The 21,286-nt window shown below is 48.8% G+C and overlaps 2 protein-coding genes across 3 annotated transcripts in view; one reads left to right on the top strand and one right to left on the bottom strand.

Annotated features, from left to right (window-relative positions):
* The window catches only part of HS6ST2 (heparan sulfate 6-O-sulfotransferase 2), a 288,368-nt gene extending 274,867 nt beyond the window's left edge, over positions 1-13,501 (bottom strand). For both annotated transcript variants that reach the window (XM_060137873.1, XM_060137874.1), the window contains exons 1-2: positions 13,074-13,501; positions 11,698-12,216 (exon numbers count right to left, since the gene is read on the bottom strand). In XM_060137873.1, the coding sequence (XP_059993856.1) occupies positions 11,698-12,216; positions 13,074-13,501 (947 nt within the window). The remainder of the gene's footprint in view (positions 1-11,697; positions 12,217-13,073) is intronic.
* Positions 13,502-19,310: 5,809 nt separating this feature from the next.
* LOC132513606 (cytochrome c oxidase subunit 7B, mitochondrial-like) lies at positions 19,311-19,638 on the top strand. Its single transcript, XM_060138098.1, has one exon. It carries the CDS (start codon positions 19,339-19,341, stop codon positions 19,579-19,581), a length of 243 nt encoding a protein of 80 aa, XP_059994081.1. The 5' UTR covers positions 19,311-19,338; the 3' UTR covers positions 19,582-19,638.
* Positions 19,639-21,286: the final 1,648 nt, after the last annotated feature.

Here is a 21,286-nt window from a genome sequence, read left to right as displayed (position 1 = left end):
ACAGAGATTTTTTTCACAAAGGACAAGTTCTTCCATTACTGCTACATAATTTGCCAAATGCAAATATCTTTATAGTTCTCTGAAGATGCAAAGGTTCCCCAAATGGGTAATGATAGCAAAATTTGAGTAATAATCATAGTCATAATTTTTTTAGCACATATTATATGCTAGGTGCTGAATCGTCGATGTACGTTATATAGATACTAACATGGAGTTCTTCACTCTTGCGTGTGAATTAACAAGCTTGATGTGGTCGGTGAAGGATTCACAATACTTCCAAATATATCAGACTACTAATGATCCTTCTCGTGCACTCAGGTATGGCTTGATCCCTTGTTCTTTCTTAAGCACTGCATAGTCAGAATGGTCTATATTTTCTCACTGAAGTTTTTCCAGACCAACTTTATGGCTTAGTATATGGTCTATTTTCAAAAATGTTCCATATGTGCTTGAGAAGAATGTGTATTCTTCTAAATGGATGCTGGTCTCCTATATTGAGTTTGTTAACCATGTTGCTCAAATCCTCTGTACCCTTACTCATTTTTTGTTCATTTCATCTATCAATTTCTGAAATCAGTTGGTAGATTTTACAATTTCTCCTTATAGCTCTGTCAATTTTTGCTTTATATATTTCAAAACTATGGTATTAAGTGCATACAGGCTTAGAATTGTTACCTGAAGAATTGAACATTTTATCATTATTCAGTGATCCTGTTTATCCCCCAAAAAGGCTTTGCCTTAGTTAATTTAGCTACATCAGCTTTTTTCTGGTTAGTATTTGCATAGTATATCTATTCCAATCCTATCCGTGTCCTAATGTTTTAGCTTTGTCTCTCATACACAGCATATAGCTAGATTTTGTATTTTCATCGGTTGTGATAATCTATGTCTTTCAACTGGTGAGTTTAGTCAACTTCTATTCATTGTAATAACTGAGGAGTTGGTTGCCAAGATCAATGGGCCTTTTAAAAGTACCTCCATGTTTCCTGGCTGTAACCTGGTCACTCTAGTCAATTTTGAAACACTCTTTGCTTGCATTTACTCTCCTGTAGGAAGTTAGCAAAAGTCCAATGATCTCCATGAATGAATCTGAGTTGATACTATACAGTTATGGGAAAAAGTCAATTAATGCAAGGAATAGCACACACAAGCCTAATCCATTTGATGTAAACCAATGCATTGCACACGTTTCAATTGCTCTGTATTCCTTCAGAAAAGTGCATGGAAGTGATTCATTAGAACTAACTCTTCACTGGGACTTCCCTGGTGGCGCAGTGGTTAAGTATCTGCCTGCCGATGCAGGGGACACAGGTTCAAGCCTTGGTCTGGGAAGATCCCACATGCTGCAGAGCAACTAAGCCCGTGCACCACAGCTACTTAGCCTGTGCTCTAAAGCCCGCGAGACGCAACTACTGAGCCCGCGTGCCACAACTACTGAAGCCCACACACGTAGAGCCTATGCTCCGCAGCAAGAGAAGCCACAGCAATGAGAAGCCCACGCACTGCAATGAAGAGTAGCCCCCACTCGCTGCAACTAGAGAAAGCCCGTGCGCAGCAACGAAGACCCAACACAGCCAAAAATACATTCATAAATAAATAAATTTATTAAAAAAAAGAACTATACTCTTCACAAGAAAAATACCAATTCTCTAAGGCTCACAGGGCATCCCTGCTGGTAAAATTCAAAAAGCAAGCACAGTGAATAAGAAGTCCTTTTTGCAGACATTTACATCGGGAAAGAACATGATTCTTGACAATTCAGAGTAAATGAAGTGCAAATTATTCTCTTATAATATATCCCAGAATTGAAGCTTAAATTGTAACTAAAAAAGAACCCACAGTTTAATCAGAAAAATATATTTATTGGTAATTCCCATGAGCTCATATTTGATACATTTATATCATAGGATAACAAGTTCAAAACTATCGCTAAGTTATAAATATGGAATTTATGCCGAATTTGCATGTATTGAATTTTATTTTGAATTTGCATGTGTGACTATATTTGAATATTTATAATATTCCAGAAAAAGCACAGTGGAATGTGCAAGACAGATTTATTTAGTGTAATGCTCTGAAATGTGTCAAAGTCTTCAACACTGTTCTTAGAGGCAAAATAGCAGAAATAACAAATGGGACGCAATAAGACCAACTGAATAATCTGCGAAGTCCAATACCTAGCAAAGCTAGGAAAGCTCTTCTGCCAATAAATATTTTACTAAAGTTTAGACAAATATTTCTCTAAGCTTACAATGACTTTGTATTAGAAGACATATAATCCATTAATTGGATTCTTCATCACACTTTAATGGAAGAAGGAACATTCCCACGCATATCCTTATTTTCTCTAAACTCAGTGACTAAATATCTCATCTTGGGACTTCTCCGGTGGTCCAGTGGCTAAGACTCTGCACTCCCAATGCAGGGGGCTCAGGTTCAATCCCTGACCAGGGAACTAGATCCCGCATGCATGCCGCAACTAAGGCCTGGTGCAGTCAAATAAATAAATGAATAAAAATTTAAAATATATGGGGGAAAATAAATAAATATCTCATCTTATTTGGCGCAGAATGTTGGTATTAGCTTTCCAAGTGTGAAGCACATTCTTTACGCTGTCAAAGTAACTTGTACCTAGAATGTAGTCTCCATGGAGTCTCAACAGTAAGATTCTGAACCTTATTGTATTTAGTGGCCCCTCAGATACCCAGAGCAGTTGAGGAATGAAGTGTTCTAGTCAATTTACAGTTAACCAGGGGCAATGTTATTATGAAGTGAAACTGCTCTGGGGGGAGGCTGCTCCAGCAGAATATACTCCCCTTCTCTCCTGGATGAGGGCAACACATGCACTAACTGATCTAAGCTCTCGGCTGTGGACGTTTAGAACTACAGCCCTTCTCCAACCCCAAGACTTTGCTCTTCCAGCCAGACCATTAACTCTGGTGTCAGTTCATTTGAAAAGAGGCTCACGAAGATTCAAAATCCAGGCTATCTTGGGTGGCTCTGGCTGAGCAGAGTAAGCCTTTTATTTCCAACTGTGTGCCATTATTAATTTCCAGTTTCATTTAACTTTTAAACAGAGCACAAGCAATAGAAATCCACTCAAATATCTCTGTACTGTACTGGTATAAGAGTTTCATGGATTCCTCGGAATATGATAACAGCCAATCATCAGAAAAATCAACAGCTGATGCCTGACTTATCACCTCTGCCTTTCAGTCTGTGAGTTTATTTAGCTGAGGCTGCTTTCCTCATTAAGGACTCCCAGAATATCAAGAGGCTAATGAAATAACCAGCCACAGTTTTAGAAACCAAGAAGCAGACTGTGTAATTTATCACAGCCATTATAAAGCATCATTTTTAAAACTGTTAATATTTACTTTTACTATGAAAGTAACGCATACTCATATAGGAAATTCAAATCCTTCAGAGAAACAGGAAAAGAAAATAAGTCACTAATTGATCTATTGATATCTCAGTATTTTTCTTCCATTCTTTGCCTTTTATGCTTAGATTTGAGAGGGATGGAAAGATGATTTGCCTCTTTCTCTCCTCAACCCCTCTCTCACATAATTGTAGTCATACTGGGCCCATAACTGTCTATCTCTTTTTCCCTTAGCATTAAATCACTACCAATTTTCTATAAAAAGGACATTTAAATGGTTTTGAAATAATCCCTCAAGTGGATGTACTGAGATTTCCTGAACCATTCTCCTATATGTGGACGCAGATTTTTCCGATTTGTTGCACTCGTGAATAGTTCCAAATAACTTAACAAATAATGGTAGTCTCCTAAGATACCATTCTCATATCACCCTATGCTTTTCCCCCATGGCGCTTCTCACAATTTTAAGTAATGAATTATTTGTTTCACGTCTACCTTTCCCACTCTATGAAGCCAGGGACCACATCTACCTGCTTCCTGGTTCCTGGAAGCACCGTGATAAGAGATATTCAATAAATATCTGTAAATAAATAAATGAGTGAGTCATAGAAAAACATGTACAGGATTGTTTTTCAGTAAAATCCCAGCAAACAAATCATGGGTCAAAGAAGTAAGTATTTTCAATGTTCTCTGCTGATATTATCTATTTTATTTCGGAAAGAATTATTCCAACATAGTCCCACCAACAATATATGAGAATGATGGTATGTACCACACCCTTGTCAGCACTGGCTACTATCTTTTTTTTTTTTTAATAATAATGATTATTATAACAGCCACTACTTCATTTATTTTTTAAAATTTATTTTATTTTTGGCTGCATTGGGTCTTTGTTGCTGCGCACGGGCTTTCTCTGGTTGTGGCGAGCGGGGGCTACTCTTCATTGCGGTGCGCGGGCTTCTCATTGCGGTGGCTTCTCTTGTTGCAGAGCACGGGCTCTAGGCGCATGGGCCTCAGTAGTTGTGGCTCGCGGGCTCTAGAGCGCAGGCTCAGTAGTTGTGGTGCATGGGCTTAGTTGCTCCACAGCATGTGGGATCTTCCTGGCCCAGGGCTCGAACCCGTGTCCCCTGCATTGGCAGGCGGATTCTTAACCACTGCACCACCAGGGAAGCCCCGCTACTATCTTTTTTGTTTGGTGGTGGTGGTGATGTATACCGAGTTTTGTTTGTTTGTTTGTTTTAATCCAGGTTAATTAGACAGGCAAAAAGGTTTTCCTATATATAATTATTTGAATTTGCATTTCTTTAGTACCAGTGAGGCTAAAGAGCTTTTCTGTGTCTGTAAATTAGTTGTGGTTCCCCTGTTGCAAATTGTCTGGTCATATCCTTTGTTTTTCTAATCAATTTGTACAAGTTCTTTATCCAGGAACGATGTCAGCCTTTTGTCTGTTTTATTTGTTGTGCATATTTTCATCAGTTTGCCATATGCCTTTTCATTTTGGCTATTTTTGGACAGATGAACACTTCTCATTTTTATGTAATCATAACTGTCGATCTTTTCCTCTCTTCAAACAGCCTTTTACCTGGCTGAGAGTCCCACATGTGAATTGCAGCTATCATTTAAATAATAATGCCAATTGTGAATTCAGACTAACTGGATTCAGAGACTCCTACATATACAACGAAGTCCTAACCTGTCCAGAGCCCCCATTCTCACTTCCTTACAAGCCTTGGCCACTAGAAGCCTAGGCAACTTAGACCGGTCACAGTTCTTGATATCCTCGCAGCCCCTAGCAGATCGCCTTCTCAACCTCTCCATTTTGTCAATGGTACCACCTCAACTCCAGACTGGAAATCAGGGTGGTACCTTTAACTGGACTACAGCCTTCATTTACTTTTATGTTTTCTACATCCCTGCCATGCAAGAGCTTCTCATATTCACTGGGGTTCAACCTCCTTGTTGCCATTCCAGGATCTCTACAATGAGGCTCCCTAACCCTCCCCCACGCATGAACCTTCTCAGGTCTGGCCAGCCCTGGCTAGGTGAGGTGACTTGACCTCACAATGCCATGAGGATGCCACGCCCACCCACAATGCCTCCTTTCTTCTAAATACAACACACCTATTCCCAGAAGCCTTTCCAAACAGATGTCTCCTTTTTCTGGCCTGCTCCTCATACTTTAGAGAGGAAAGGGCCTTAGAAAGCATCTCCTTTAAATCTCCCATTTTTACAGAGGGGGATGGACCTGCCCCAAGTCACATGTTCCTCCCCACTCCCACACTCCCACCTATACATGACACAGTTCTGCATTTTACTATCTAATCTTAATGACCTTGAGGCTAAAGATGGTGACCTTGGCTTTTTTGGATTTGTCTAGGCTCTAATCTCCCCCAACTGCTAGCACTGAGCAGAGGTCATAATACTTACTCCACAAAGTTTGCTGATTAGACCTAAACTGTTATATAAACAGATGGACTTTTCTCTATTTTTTTTTTTTTTCGGTACGCGGGCCTCTCACTGTCGTGGCCTCTCCCGTTGCGGAGCACAGGCTCCAGACGCGCAGGCTCAGCGGTCATGGCTCACGGGCCCAGCCGCTCCGTGGCATGTGGGATCATCCCGGACCGGGGCATGAACCCGTGTCCCCTGCATCGGCAGGCAGACTCTTAACCACTGCGCCACCAGGGAAGGCCCTATTTTTAAAACATATTCTGGTAAAGATATGACATCTTAAAGACATTATTGATATTCAAATCATTTTCAAACAAAATCCATCTTCTTTATTAAATATCTAAAACACCAAATTATTCTGTTCTACTGTAAGCTCTGTGAGAGCAAAGATGACACGTCTTCCCTGGAATATAATGGGCAGTTTTGCAGAATTTTGTTTAACGAATGACAGAGGGAAGAGGTGACTATTCTTTAGTGTCATTTCATGCTACTTAAGTTGATGATTGATATCTAGAAAAGACAAGCTCTAACATTCTTATTGCCATGTAACAGCACTAATCTAAAATTACTATTAAGAATATCTAATTCTGAGTAGCTTTTTATACCACCTTGAGAACTTCGAGCTTTGTTGGGTTGCCAGCAACATGTTTGCCATCTGGGCAAAGATGCTAACTACTACGGCTGAAGTTCTACAGATGTTATCATGGTGAATTTCTCGCCTTCTCCTGAGAAATACATGGTAGGGGAGTAATAACAGCTCTTATTATCCTCTTAGCATCCCCAGCTAAGTGAAGCTACCCCTATGAGAATCCAGTGCCTACAGCCTGAGGGACCAGAAGGACGGCATCGCTGCCTGGATCAGTCCATTCACTCGCTGCCTCGCCCTGTACCAAAGCCTGTCATGTTGTCCTGCTTCACTGGAGGAGGGAAGGAGTGGAGTGTGGGCATGTGAGCCATGAGCAGGCTTGTGCACTATGGGCTTCTTGCTAAGACACAGCTCTATCAAAATGGAGCCACCTTGGGAATTCCCTGGTAGTCCAGCCATTAGGACTTGGCGCTTTCACTGCTGGGGTCCGGGTTCGATCCCTGGTCAGGGAACTAAGATCCCACAAGCCGCACACAGCCAAAAAAAAAAAAAAAGAAAAGAAAAGAAAACAGCCACCTTTAAACAAGAAAGGGAAAGAAAAGGAAGCCTTTACCACAGGTATTAAAAAGGAGTGACCACAAAGAAGACGAAAGAAAGAAAAAGGCTATGCTCCATGTAAATGCCTTGTAATCCTTTCCTGTCAGTGATAGCCTAGTGGTTTCTAGGTGACGATTAATTACTCTTCCGTAAGACTGCTGCAAAATGTAGAGATACTACACGTCTAGGATGCAACGTGAATATGATGATCAGATTCTTTGACTTGGGTAGCCATGGAACCTGACCTTCCCCTGCCGCCAGCCACCACCCGAGTGTGGCAGCCAGCACAGTGCTTGGGGAAGAAGAATGAGGCTGGTTCCGTTTCTTGGTGCCCAATTCTGAGTTCCTCCCACAGACCCAGTGATGCACTAGAGCTGGCTATAAACGGAGGGAATTTGGCCTGAGAAAAGCCTGCAGAATTCGGGAGTTTGAAGAGCTGGTCAGCAACCATGTTTTGATACATTTTCAGAAACAGTCTTGGTAATTCTAGATTGAGCAGGACCTTTCTCTGGCCCCTAAACAATAGATGCATGAAATTCAATTGCTAGGTTTTTTGAAAAGAAATATGATTCTTAATAAACAATTTGTGCCTTTTGCCAGCCAAGCACTCTCTCTCTTTGTCCTCTCCAGGCAACATGATGGCAGCCGTTTCCACTCAGCCGTTACATATCACTCGAGCACTTCACCATCCGCTGAGGCAGGGAAGCATCTCGAATGTAGCAGTGGGAGCAGAATTCAGGTCTTGGCTTGCAGCCACGGTGGCCTCTCGTGTGCCCCCCACCAATGTGGATGGATGGCTGTGAGTCAAAAGGTGGCCCTTGTCGCCGCTGAGGCCTCTTCCTGACGCTTAGTCACCAGGTCCCCAGCGTCCTCCCATCCTTCTCAGCTTTGCAGTGATTTCTGACTAGGCAATGAGAGGCCCCTTTGCCACCCAACCACGAGACCTTCTCCTGGTGAGCATAAAACCTCAGGGAGGTAGAAATGTGTTTTTCTCCCAATGGCTGCGGCAACCCTGGTCCAATCACTTGTTCAAACACGTGTAAAAATGCCTGGAAACGGTGATGATGTAGTTGATAACGATACCAGTTAACATGCACTGAGTGTTCATTTTGTGGTAATGGCTCACATGAAATACCTCACTGTGCTTTCACAAAATAAATAAATAAAATTTTAAAAACCTTGTTCATGGAGTCACAGTCAACAGAGCAAGGGCTGTGGAAGCAGCCACAGCTGGAGTAAGGTCCCTGCTGTGTCACTAAAGAGCCCAATGACCTTGAGAAAGTCCTTCAACCCCCTTGGGCTTCTGTCTCATGGGACAAATGGGGAGACTTTTGCCCACTCTGCCTTACTCCTACACATAGTGCAAGTTTACAGAGACATACCAGAGACAAGGGATGGAAAAGCTCATCAGAAACTGGAATGCACTCTCCACAAGACAAGGCTGGGACAGACTCTGGTCCAAGGTCATACAGCTGGTTCATGGCTGGCCTGGAACGAAGGCCCAGGTGTCAGAACTCCCAGGCCAAACAGACTGAGCTGCTGTTCTGCTCAGCTCAGTGGCGCATAGAACCACCAGCAGCTGGCATGGAAGCCTGCTCCACACAGGAACTCCTCGTGGCTGACTTTCGCATCTCCTCGGCCTCACGCATCACCACCAGCACAACTGCCTCTGTCTAAATTTTTAACACACACACACACACACTCTCCCTCTCTCACTGTCACACACTTGTGCATACCTCCTCTCACACAGATTATCAGAATTCACAGGACTGGTCCTGTAAGCAGGGATTTGTCAACATCCTGGGAAATTCTGGAACCCTCCGGCTATGACTACTCTTCAGGATGAAGATTTCTGGAGGTGGGTAGGAATTAAGGAAATAAAAGAAATGCCCTTGGGATAACCATGTGTTTCTCTAGCAATTTTTTTTTCTTTTTTCGGTACGCGGGCCTCTCACTGCTGTGGCCTCTCCCGTTGCGGAGCACAGGCTCCAGACGTGCAGGCTCAGCGGCCATGGCTCACGGGCCCAGCCGCTCCGCGGCATGTGGGATCTTCCCGGACCGGGGCACGAACCTGCGTCCCCTGCATCGGCAGGCGGACTCTCAACCACTGCGCCACCAGGGAAGCCCCTCTCTAGCAAATTTTATTTCATTTTGGTGAATACCGTAAGATCCAGTAATTCTGACTCTTTAAAAAGTGGGTTTTCTTCTGGGCTTCCCTGGTGGCGCAGTGGTTAAGAATCCGCCGCCAATGCAGGGGACACAGGTTCGAGCCCTGGTCCGGGAAGATCCCACATGCCGCGGAGCAACTAAGCCCGTGCACCACAGCTACTTAGCCTGCGCTCTAAAGCCCGCGAGCCACAACTACTGAGCCCGTGTGCCACAACTACTGAGTCCACGTGCCACAACTACTGAGCCCGTGCGCCTAGAGCCCGTGCTCCACGATGAGAAGCCACCGCAATGAGAAGCCCGTGCACCGCAACGAAGAGTAGCCCCCGCTCGCCGCAACTAGAGAAAGCCCGCACACAGCAACAAAGACCCAACACAGCCAAAAATAAATAAATAAAATATTTTTTTTAAAAAAGTGGTTCTTCTTTTACTAGACTAGATGGCACTGTGGTATCACCCTTTTGATGATCAAGAAAATCTTATTTCATTTCAAATAATTTTTCTTCCATTGGGGACCGTCCAAGAGGCTGAACCCTCCCCTTGAGGGGGCCTGGTTATCTTATGGTAAATTTCTGAAGTAATCTGCCAGAAGACCAGATACACAATCAAGACCACAATAATAATGTGTGTCTACAGATCCTGTCACACCCTGACCTACATGTCCAAAAGGATTCTAAAAGGCACATGTGCCCTGAGGAATTCCAAACAGGGCCAGGGAGTCCACAGTGGCCAAGACTTCATTTTTATTCCTGTGCCACAGCCATGGCTGTGGAATTCAATTTTTGCCCTCAAGAGCTTTTTACATCACCACCCCTCACAAAACCTACAGGCTCTATCAGCAGGACGGATTGTTTTCAATATTGCCAAACTGTTTAGGAACGTCTTAAACACCAGAGTCTTGTGGTGACAATGGCTTACACAATTCTCGCAACAGATTGAGGCAGCAACCTTCCTAGGGTCAAGGTTCTCTTAGGTCGGGGGGGAAAAAAAAACGGTTAGTGCTGGAAGGGAAATGAAAGTTCAACAGATTCTCCCAGAATTCCAGCATTCAAAAAGGACACTGTAAACTGAGGGAAGGGTAAGTGAGTAGAGGATGAGGTTTCCTCTAAATCTCAATGGTGACCAGGAAGTCGGAGCGCTCCATTCGTCTGGGGCTGGACAGAAGAAACTGCCCGGCTCTTGCATTCCAAGAGGCATGAACAAAATATGGCCGTAGCCCTCACCATGAGGGGTTGGGGAGGCAGAGGAGGGAGTGGGGAGCCTGCCCAGGGAAGCAGCCTCTGTAGCAGCAGCAGCCTCCAGGACCCTTGTGGTCACCTCGCTGGGGAGACAGAGAGCATGGCCACGTCAACGAGACTCTCCTTGTCCATTCCCCGGACTGCCTGCCGCAGCCCACATCTGTTTTAGGGAGAGTCGCAGAATGGGAGCCCTGACTGGGGGCAACTGCACCCCAAAGAGTCCTTCCTACTCCTCCCCCCTTTATGGCATCCATGACCTCCAGCAACTGGGCATTGCAGCTGGCTGGAGGAAAATGCCCTAGCTTCAAAAGCAAGTGGCTTTTCATAAAACAGCTCTTTCCGATTCAGCCCTGGGTTCATAAAGTTGGCTGGCGGCGCCCTGCTCCGGGGCTCAGAGTTTGTAAATCAGGAGAGGTTTCTCAAGACTGAGCCCCACATGGGATCCGGGGCAGCGTTCCACCTGCCCTTCGACCCGCGGGGTGCCCCTCGCACTCGCAAAGCGCCGCTGATGCCCGGCGTGCAGCCCGGGGCGCAAGCTGGGTACCACGAGCTCTCTCTGGGTGTCCGCAAACAGCCGCAGAGGGACATTCATTCGCCCAGGGAGAGCAGAGCCAGTGGAGAGAAAGGAGGAGGGAGGCGACAAAAGTCAGGAAAGAAGAGAAAGAACAAAAAGGGTTAAAGAAAGAACGAGAAACAAAGTGAAAGAGGAAAACGGAGGGAAAAGGAAAGAGCGAGCGGCCAGGATTTGACCAAGATCCCAAGCACGAGAAAGCGAAAAGAGAAAAAGGCAAATAGAGGAAGCGAGGGGAAAGGCGGGGGGAGGGGAAATGCGGGAGCGGGAAAGAAGAGAGAGCGAAACGAGGCTTGGGAACCTGGGTGCGGAGAAAAGAAGCGAAACGCTGGAGGAGCTCAGGGACGCTGCACTCAGAACATAGTTCTTTCGGGCCCTCCAGTGCGGAGTCTGCGTGCTGTACCCTGTCCCGGCGGCGGCCGGGGGGCGCTCGTCCCGGGCCTCCTGGCCGCTTCCCCAGCGCGCACTCCCAGCCGCCAAGCAGGCCAACCCGCGGGCAGAGAGAGGAGCCGTCCCAGGTCGGAACGGACGAGCTTCCTGCAGCCGCCACAGCGCCACGAGCGCGCGCGCCGGGGCGCCACCGCAGGGGCGCCGAGGTGCTCCCTGGGTCGCCGGCAGCGGCTAGCCGCGCCTCCCGGCCCTCCGTCCGCCGCGGCCCGGGTCCGCTCCCGCGCCCCAGGGCCCCGCTCCGCCGCGGGCGCGCACTCACCTGGACGGTCTCAGCCTGGCGTCGCGCTTGCTGTCCACCACGGCGGGCACGCAGCTGGTGAGCTCGGTCCAGTCGGCGTGCAGTCCGCAACTCCAACCCGTGGAGAACCTGGAGAAGAGCCAGGTCTCCCGCTTACCCGGCCGGTGGCAAGTGCATTTCTTCTGACCCACGCGACATTCGCACGGTTGCTCCAGCTGGATGTTGCGCACCAGGTGGCGGCCGAAAGTGGTGCCTCCAGTCTTCTGGATGTGCAGGAACACGATCAGGTCATCACCCTTGATGTCGAAGTCTACCTTGCGCAGGAGGTCGCCGCGGCTGAAATTGTAACGGGGCACGAACCTCGCGGAGCTCTCATCCTCCGAGCGGTACGGGTCCGGCATCGGGGAGCTGAACGCCTGCAGGCGGAGGAGCTGGCATTCTGTGCCGGGGCACACGTATTGGAGGACGATCACGGCAAATAGGAAGAGCATCACCAAAGCCAGCAGCAGCTTGTTGGATTTCTCATCCATGTTCCCGACGCTGGGGGAAACCCAAGCTCCTTACGTCAATCCCGCAGCTCTGCCCGCGCTCGCCGTGCGCCCGTACCGCCTCCCTCCCCCTGCCGCCGCCGTAGCGCCCCTTTCCCCCTCCCCTCGGCACCGAGTACTCCACCGCGGCGGCGGCGGCGGCGGCGGCGCCCTTCCCCGCTTCCTTCCTTCCCGGCAGGCTCAGCGCTGTGGCTTCTGCCGCACACACCCCCCTCCCCCCGACTCCTTCCCGCTGGCCGCCTGCCCTCTCCCAGCGCCAGAGCTCTCCGGAGCCTCTTCGCGGGGTTTCGTACCCGTGGGACCCCGCCTGACCCGGTTGCCCCACTCCTCAACTCATACCACGGGTCCGAGCCCCCGCGCGTCTTGTTCCACTCTCGGTGGCTCCGTGACTCCCATCCCCATCCTGCTTCGCCCGCCGGACTCTCCCTGGCGCTTCTGCCCCCAGTCCCCTTGGCGCGCACGCCGCCGCCTCCTCGCCTAGCCCGACTCTCGGGCTCCTTCCCCGTGCGCCCCGAAGCCCTGCTCTTGCCCGCAACGGGTTGCCCACCTTGGGGGACGCCTCAAGGGAGCTCGGAGACAGGCGTTCGGAGTTACCCTGGGGGAAGGGGGTCCGCCGGCAGCCCGACTTGCTAGCGGAGACGCTGCGCTACGGGTGCCCGCGGAAGCGCGGGGAGGGAGCCACAGCGTAGCCAAACGCGCGCCGCGCCCCTCCGGAGCCCCGGAGCCCGGCCGCCGCGGGCCAGCCGGAACTTTGCGCCTTTCTCTCCCCTCGAGGCTGCCTTCCCTTCCCGCACGGCTCCCGCGCGCCCTGGCCCGGGAGCGCGAGTCCCGCTTTCGCCTAAAACGTACCTGGCCAGGGGACCGAAAATCTTGGAGAAGATCGCGCCGAGCACGTGCTTCAGCGAGTGGCCCAGGGCGGCCAGGCCCCGGGTGAGCAGGGCCCGGCAGAGGGAGCCCAGGTCCCAGCGTCTCCTGAGGTCGTGCATCCGCCTGCGGCGGCCTCGGGCCAGCAGCGCGAAGAGAGGGGCGCGCGCGGCTCCCGCCAGAGAGGAAGAAGCCTTTAGGGGCTCGTCCAGGAGCGGCTGGGAGTTGAATCCGCGAGACACACCCCTAGGAGGGCCCGCGCGGACTGAGGCGGCGACTGATCCGGGCCGGATTGCTGCCAATTCGGCCTCTACTCTGGAATGCCGGCGGGGACAGGTGGTGCGGGCGGGCGCTTCTCGCTCCGGTTGCAACGGCGGCCCGAGCGCCCGGGCTGCACACGCAGGCAGTGCCATTACCCCCTTGAGGCAACTCAGGGTACTAAGGATCTGGAGCGAGCTTGAATTTATGTAATAATGCCTCACGCCTAAGAGCTCAAACCACTTAACAAGCAGAGGACCTGGGTCTTCTCCTGTCTTGGAGGACGGAGGTCACTCCAGTGAGCACATCAGTACACTCTGGCCTGTAATTTCAACCTCCCCTAAAATAGCAAAGGCGCAAATTGGACCTTTTCCCTCTCTCCTTGCCAATTTCCATTCTCCAACGGAAGCGGGGGCATTTTCTGAAAAGGTAAGTCAGCATGAAGGAAAAGCACGACCAAAAAACGCGTCAGAATGGGAATTTGAGCTTTTTTACAGCAGGGACTGGCCTTTACTCCCCCTCCTCTTGCTCAATCCTCAGCACCAAGCCCCGTGCTTACAGGAAGCCTTCACTCATATAAGGTGTATTAAAAGGAACGTACATGACTAAATACTACATCGTAGGGGGGCCATCTAATCCAAGGTGATGTGACAAATGAGGAAACTGAGGCCCAGAGAGGGAAAGGGATGTGCCCCAGGTCACACAGCAGAGCCTCAGCGTTTGAACCCAGGAAGCCATCCATTTCCTAACAGCACCTTTTCTAATAAATAGGTGCAGACCATCCTCAAGCCAAGTGTCCAAAAGGCTCTTTTCAGATGCAGGACCAGCAATGTAAGCATTAGCAAGAAAAGTAGGAATGTCCATTTAGAACAAGGTCCCCAGGACTCGGGGACGGTTCCCATCCGATTGTTCGGGTGGAGCTTGCTGCATACCGGGAACTGGTATTTCCGTGAATGAGTGCCCACCGCTGTCTAGTCCCACCACTGCAGAAGGAGCACGGGGTGACAGCAGTGTCTCAGAGCAGCGCTGTCTGGGAGGTGGGGGCCGGTGAGATGAGTCCCTCCAGAGACAGCCTCTCCCACGATCTCCCTCGGAACATTTGGGCCCTCACTGAACCCTGCTCCGTCCCTCTTCTATTCTCTCTGCGTAGTGAAGCAGCAAGCGCTGGTCTGGGGATCCTGAGTTTCTGTCATTTCCTTGCTGGGCAGCCCTGGGATAATGACCTGCCCCTCCTGAGCCTCAGGTTCCTCTTCCGTAAAATAGGACTAATTCCTCCTTTTTGGCCATCTGGGTCACTGTGAGGATGGCCTTTGGGCAATTCCAAATATGAGGCAGTGTTTACCTGCTGCTCTAAGCTCAGAGGTGCTGACTGAGTCACGGGCCAGTGAAGGCAGGGGCTCTTCTCAGGCGATTTCACAGCTGTGCCCCCTGCCCTTACCTCCCCCCCTCGCCCCAGATGTCTCCAGTCCTGGCTGGACTTCCATGTGGCCCCCAACCTACTGGGGACAGTGAGAGACCATTTGTCTGGCTACAGGCATGAGGGATTCTTGAGAAACCTGCATTTCAGGCATTTCACCTGTCCGGAGCATCCTGGGGGGAACACTCTGACTTATACCAAGGAGCCAGATGCAGCAACTTACAAGGTAGACCTCCTGGCTTCCCTGAGAGCTCCCCTGATGCCCCCAGGCTTGTAGGACATGTCTGCGAGGGCAGGTGACGGGAGCCACGAGGGTCCCTCAGGAGCTCAGCCTGCCAGCTGTCCATACCTTCTCCCAGGCCACCCATTCAACCTCTTTGTTCTCTCCAGTATGTGGCTCTCCTCATGGAGCCATCTGAGGGCCCCCCCCAACCATTACACCATCATAATGACATTCAGTGGATCCCCAGAGAAACACTTTTGGAACAGTGGGTCACACGTTCATGCCCCCAGCAACTAACTCTGGAGTTTCTACTCTAAGAGATATCGGTGGGACTGGAACATGGGGAAGTGCCTTGGGTGGGGGTGGGAGAGTGGTAACCAGTACAGGGAACAATCAGGACTTAGTCATTTGGGTCACGAAGAGGAACACATTCACATACAGTCCGACGCTCAGAGCAAAGGGCAGCAAGGTTGGTGGTTTTGCTCTGTGCAAAGAAGGAACAGGAAGGGGCTGTAAAGTCTGGTTTCTGAGATCAGATATGTCACTAACAATCTAGTGTGAATATATACACCAGCTCACTGGAGGATATTTGCATCTACAAGCCTTTCCTCCACCCTCATGCTATAAGAAAAAGAAAGAAGTGAATCTCTCATGGTGGATTTCATATATCAGGGTTCCTAAAAGTGGGAAGAAACTTTGGGGGGCAGTAGGGGAGCCCACAAGTCTCAGAGGACCCTTCCTGGGATGAGGAGGCTCCCTGCTAAGAAGAGGAAACTCTTCCTGTGTGTGTCCCAAAGCGCCACGTTCTCCTGAGGCCAGGCCTGGACCTTGGCAGGACGTTCCGAGACCTCTTGCAGCGCTGGGCTAGGCCCACCTCCCAGGAACCGGTTCCTCTCAGGAACTGAATAACAGAGATCCTGATACTCTAGAAATCAGCCCTATTTTGGAGATTGGGGAGGGGGGCAGAAGAGGAAGCAAACTGGCTGAATTGTCAGGTCTGTGGTTTTGCATCTCCTTCTTTCTTAGGGCAGCCTGAGTTGCTGCGTGTGTGTGTGTGCGTGCGTGCGTGCGTGTGTGTGTGTGTGTGTGTGTACTTGGGATTCAGGACTTGGAAGGTGACGACTCCACAGTCTGATCAGGGCTTCTGGTTGTCTCCACAGTGTGGTGTGCTTTTCATTATTTTTCCGGAACCTTGTCCTTCCATGGTTTCCACAAAACGTTGCCGATTCTGGGAACATAAAGGTCAGGCTGGCTTGCATACTAAGCACTGCGCTCCCAAATATGCATTTGGTTTTGCTGGAGTCTGAGAGGAGAGCAGGAGATGGCTGAGAACGCGCTGGCCTGGGAGTCCAGTGACCTGGCTTCTTGTGTTGACTGCTGCGAATGAGACCCTGTATTGACCCCGAGGAAGATACTTGTTCGCTCTTGGGCTCAGCTTCCCTATTTGTAAGAAGGCAAAGTCGGTGTTGTGCCTTGAAGGGCATTTTCCTGCTCTCACATGGTAAGTCACACATTTTTCTTGTCTTTCTCAGGGCCAAAGTGCTGCCAAACCCTCAGCGCCTTGTTGCAGGCGAGAGCATGGTCCTCCCTGCTTTCTGTGACACTCACATGGCAGGGGGGGGGGCGCACCGGGCCATCAGCAGCTGGACTTGTTCTGAGCCTATGTGGCAGGGGTAACAGCAGGGTCCCCTGTTCAAATTGAAACAGAAACTGAAAACTCACTGTGGAAGAAAGTGCTGCCATTCTTTATACAGAGCATAAAACACTAAAAAAAAATATGCTTTCCCCTTAGCCCGAGCATTCGCCGCAATGCTGTCTTTCCAGCTGTCGCTAATTTAAAACAAAAAAACGCTCATACTCTCAATTATAGGCGATTTTTGTCACAAAGATTGAAGGCATGCAAAGTATTGAGTCACTTCGTTGCTGGTTTTATGCGTCTCTCCAAACTGAATGAGCAGCAGTGCTTCACAGAAAGCGCTGCTCTGAAATTCGAGCTTTAATATTCTAAACAGGTTGAGTGTGTTATAGACAGCACTCTCAACCACTGTCTATTTTTCCCCCATGAAGCATTGACTTTTATTTGTTTAGCTTTAAAAAAAAAGCCATGGGGCTGAAGGAATTAAAAGAGGAGGATGATGCCAGGGTGAAGTGTATGCTGAATGAACGTGTGGTGCAAAGGCAAGAGAAAGAAGCACTGGACCAGGGTTCACGGTCGACTCTGAACATGCAGACCCGTGGCTGCCCTTCTCCTGATGGGAGCTGCCCACCATTTCCCTGACAGTGACACCACCACTTCTCACTGACAGACAATGGAAGAGTCAGTTCAGGCAGGGCCTTGAAAGCCATGGTGACCCAAGGCCTGGAAACCACCATAGGCAGCAGGTCAGACTCTGCTCCTGTGACAGTCACATCACTTCTTTGGGCCTCAGTCTCCAATCTTAGAAAACAGCCTGACCAGGTACCTTCCAAAAGCTGGCTTAGGGGTATAGTAAAGAGGAAGCCAATCTGAAATGAGTTTTTTTTAAAAAAAGGAGAGCGCACAGGCTTGGAGAGCTCATCAGCCTGGGGTTTCATCAGGGTTCTCTGAGCTCCTCCCTCAGAGCCTCAGCTTTCTTATCCGTGAAAATGGGGCTATAACAAGCTCCCTGGGTTGTTGTATGAATTAACAAAAATAATCTCTGGGGCGCACTCAGTCTAGTTCCTAGAAGGAGTAGACTTGAGGAAATGTTCCTTCTTCTTCCCTTTTGACTCTATCTTTGGTTTGAGCTCTTGGCTGCATTTCCCACAACAGTAACATACACACATTTAATGACAGGTGGCTGGCTTTGCCCCCACCCGTCTTCTTTACCTGCTGTCTTTTCTCACCCTCCCTCCACACCTCTCCAGTGCTCTCCTGGCTGGTGTCCCCTGGAGGAGGAAAGCCTCTGATCCGTTTAATCGCGCCGAGGGGTGGGACATGTCCACGTGACCCCTGGCAGGAGACATCTACAAAAGAGGGGAAAGAGGGCAGTGCTTCTACCAAATGTAAAAATCACTAACTCAAAAAGATATCTATGGAATATTACTCAGCCATAAAAAGGAACGAAACTGAGTTATTTGTAATGAGGTGGATGGACCTAGAGTCTGTCATACAGAATGAAGTAAGTCAGAAAGAGAAAGACAAATACCGTATGCTAACACATATATATGGAATCTAAAAACAATGGTTCTGAAGAAACTAGGGGCAGGACAAGAATAAAGATGGAGATGTAGAGAATGGACTTGAGGACACAGGGAGGGGAAGGGTAAGCTGGGAAGAAGTGAGAGAGTGACATGGACATATATACACTACCAAACGTAAGGTAGATAGCTAGTGGGAAGCAGCCGCATAGCACAGGGAGATCAGCTTGGTGCTTTCTGACCGCCTGGAGGGGTGGGATAGGGAGGGTGGGAGGGAGGGAGACGCAAGAGGGAAGAGATATGGGAACATATGTATATGTATAGCTGATTCACTTTGTTATAAAGCAGAAACTAACACACCATTGTAAAGCAATTATACTCCAATAAAGATGTTAAAATAAATAATAAAATTTTTTTAAAAAGAGGGCAGTGCATGACCCCAATGAATGATCCCCACCATAAGACACGATGAAAGATGCATAACAGGCCAGTGGAGGAGATGCTTGGGGAGCTGAGGTGGAGTAAAGTCAAGGGTTACAAGTATGTGCAGAACTTACAGGGCCAGCCCCACTGTCAATTATTGACACTAATTTTCAACTCCGTTCACTTCAAAAGTTAATGGTCGATCTGGCCAGAACAGTTTCGACTTGTTCAGCTGAGCAAACCACAGCGGTCAGACTGAAAAACACAGTCAGTTTTGTGTTCGATCTGTATGAGCCAGAGCTGGGCCGCCAACACCCGTTCACCGTGGCCGAGTAAAAAGAGCGCCAAGCCGGAGCCCAAGAAAACAATGTTAGAGTCTCAGTTCTGCCGCCAGCTCACTGTGTGACCTTGGGCTAGTCTCTTGACGTCTCTGGGATTTAGCTGCTGACCTTGGTAAACTGAGGGCCTGCATTAGATGACGCTGAAGGCCCATCCCAGCAGGCACTTGCTGTGATCTAAGCTACGCCAGCTACTAAAAGAGCTGAGGAGGGGCCCCACTTTGTGTGGGCAAAAATGCACTACCGAAGATGACCCTCCAGCTAGTGGCTGAGTCTGAAAAGCAAAAGAAGAACTTTCATAAGGAGCAAACTTTCTTAGAGCAGTGGGTAAGAAAGAAACTTGAAAATAAGCCTTCCAGGCTTCTACCGACTTGGAAGGTGAAGTCAAAACTGAAGGACTGGAGTTACCGCCTTTCTGTCTTCAGCTTCACCATGCTTCCCTTGGCCAAAAACGCACTAAATCGTCTCGGAGTTCGAAGCATTCAGCAAACAATGGCAAGGCAGAACCACCAGAAGCGGGCACCTGATTTCCATGACAAATATGGTAATGCTGTATTAGCCAGTGGAGCCACTTTCCATGTTGCTGTATGGGCGTATACAGCAACACAAATTGGAATAGAATGGAACCTGTCCTCTGTTTGCAGAGTCACCCCAAAGGAATGGAGAGAACACTAATCATCCCAGCTGGTTTCATACTGAATTGTTTCAAAATCAACTCATAATTGATGCCAAGTAAAAAGCATTATGTACCCATTAACATATGGCGTGATTGTAGAAACAAAGTACACTTGAAAACTTAAAAAAAAGAACTGAAGGAATGGGACTTCCCTGGTGGTGCAGTGGTTAAGAATCCTCCTGCCAATGCAGGGGACACTGGTTCGAGCCCTGGTCCGGGAAGATCCCACATGCCACGGAGCAACTAAGCCCGTGCACCACAACTACTGAGCCTGCACTCCAGAGCCTGCGAGCCACAACTACTGAGCCCCCATGCTGCAACTACTGAAGCCCACGCACCTAGAGCCCGTGCTCCGCAACAAGAGAAGCCACTGCAGTGAGAAGCCCGCGCACTGCAACTAGAGAAAGCTCGCGCGCAGCAACAAAGCCCCAATGCAGCCAAAAATAAATAAATAAAATAAGTAAATTTATATTTAAAAAAAACTGAAGGACTGGGGAAAAGTGTTGAGAAGTGACCTCCAGCTGACACGAAAGCCCTAGGTGGTTTTAATAATGCTAATAACTAAACCAAGAATGGCCTTGCCTGGTCCACAGCGTCCCACTTGTTCTCCTACTCTGGGGTCTTTGCAAGACAGAAGCATACCCATTGCTGATCTCCTGACTGGTCTCCGTGGGAGTTCCAGTTTTGAATAATAAAATACAAAAGCTGAAAATTATATCTCAGAGCAACGCAAAGGATTTGGAGGAAGCTAGCCTTGAGGCCAAAGTGGCTCCCAGGAAAAGGATTTCTTTGTCACTCAAATGGGCTTGAAGGGGAATGTTTTAGAAGAACCACCCAGGAAAAGAGAAAATTAGTTTAGAGAAATCATACATGTCACAGACTAAATGAAAATTAATTTTTAATCAGAGCGAGCCAGACTAGACTTAACTGGGCTTGAGAGCAAAACCTGGAAAAGGACTTACTTTTTTACGTACACGTTTTCAAAATCCACATTTTGCCAAAAGGCCTGAGAATGCAGAAAGCTACAACATTAGAGCTGCAGGGGAAAATGAACTTGGTAAAAGACACGTTGAACGTTCATCTCCACCGAAGAAAGTTGCCTCAGTGCGTACCATCTTGTGAAAGATTTAGCTGATGCAGAAGACAATATTCAAGTCCCCAGTGAGAAGAGTTGATAGGAATGAATGAAGGGTGAGAATTGTAATGGGGGGCGGTTGAGGGGAGGGCAACATTTTGTCAAGGATGCTCCAGTGCTCTGCACCATGGTCATGTCATGGCCACGGTCATGTCTCCTGCAGGCTGACTCCAGAATGTTTAGCAAACTATGCCAGTGAGAGCTCCCGGACTCAACACCTATCATGTTTCAAGCACGTGGCTAAACACTTTACATGCTCTCTTTTAATTAACATGCTCAGCAGCCCAATGAAGTGGTTACTTCTGTTGTACTTATTTTACAGATGAGTAAACTGGGTTTTACAGAGTTACAGCTACCCAGCTAGGAAGTAGTAGAGCTGTGACTTGAACCCAAATCTGTCAAACTCCACAGTGACTCCGCTGCCCCAGTGATCCTCATCCAGCTCCAAGAGTGTGAGAGATCACGTCCCCAAATGGGATATCAAGAGACTTAGACAGGGGCTTCCCTGGTGGCGCAGTGGTTGGGAGTCCGCCTGCCGATGCGGGGGACGCGGGTTCGTGCCCCGGTCC

The sequence above is a fragment of the Lagenorhynchus albirostris genome, chromosome X (genome assembly GCF_949774975.1).
Source record: "Lagenorhynchus albirostris chromosome X, mLagAlb1.1, whole genome shotgun sequence".
NCBI classification, from domain to species: domain Eukaryota; kingdom Metazoa; phylum Chordata; class Mammalia; order Artiodactyla; family Delphinidae; genus Lagenorhynchus; species Lagenorhynchus albirostris.
The sequence above is the reverse complement of the archived record's forward strand: the minus strand, read 5'-3'. Positions and strand labels throughout refer to the sequence as shown.

Bases quoted from the DNA above. Each gene is read 5' to 3' on its own strand.
- LOC132513606 (XM_060138098.1), top strand. From the start codon at position 19,339: ATGCTTCCCTTGGCCAAAAACGCACTAAATCGTCTCGGAGTTCGAAGC.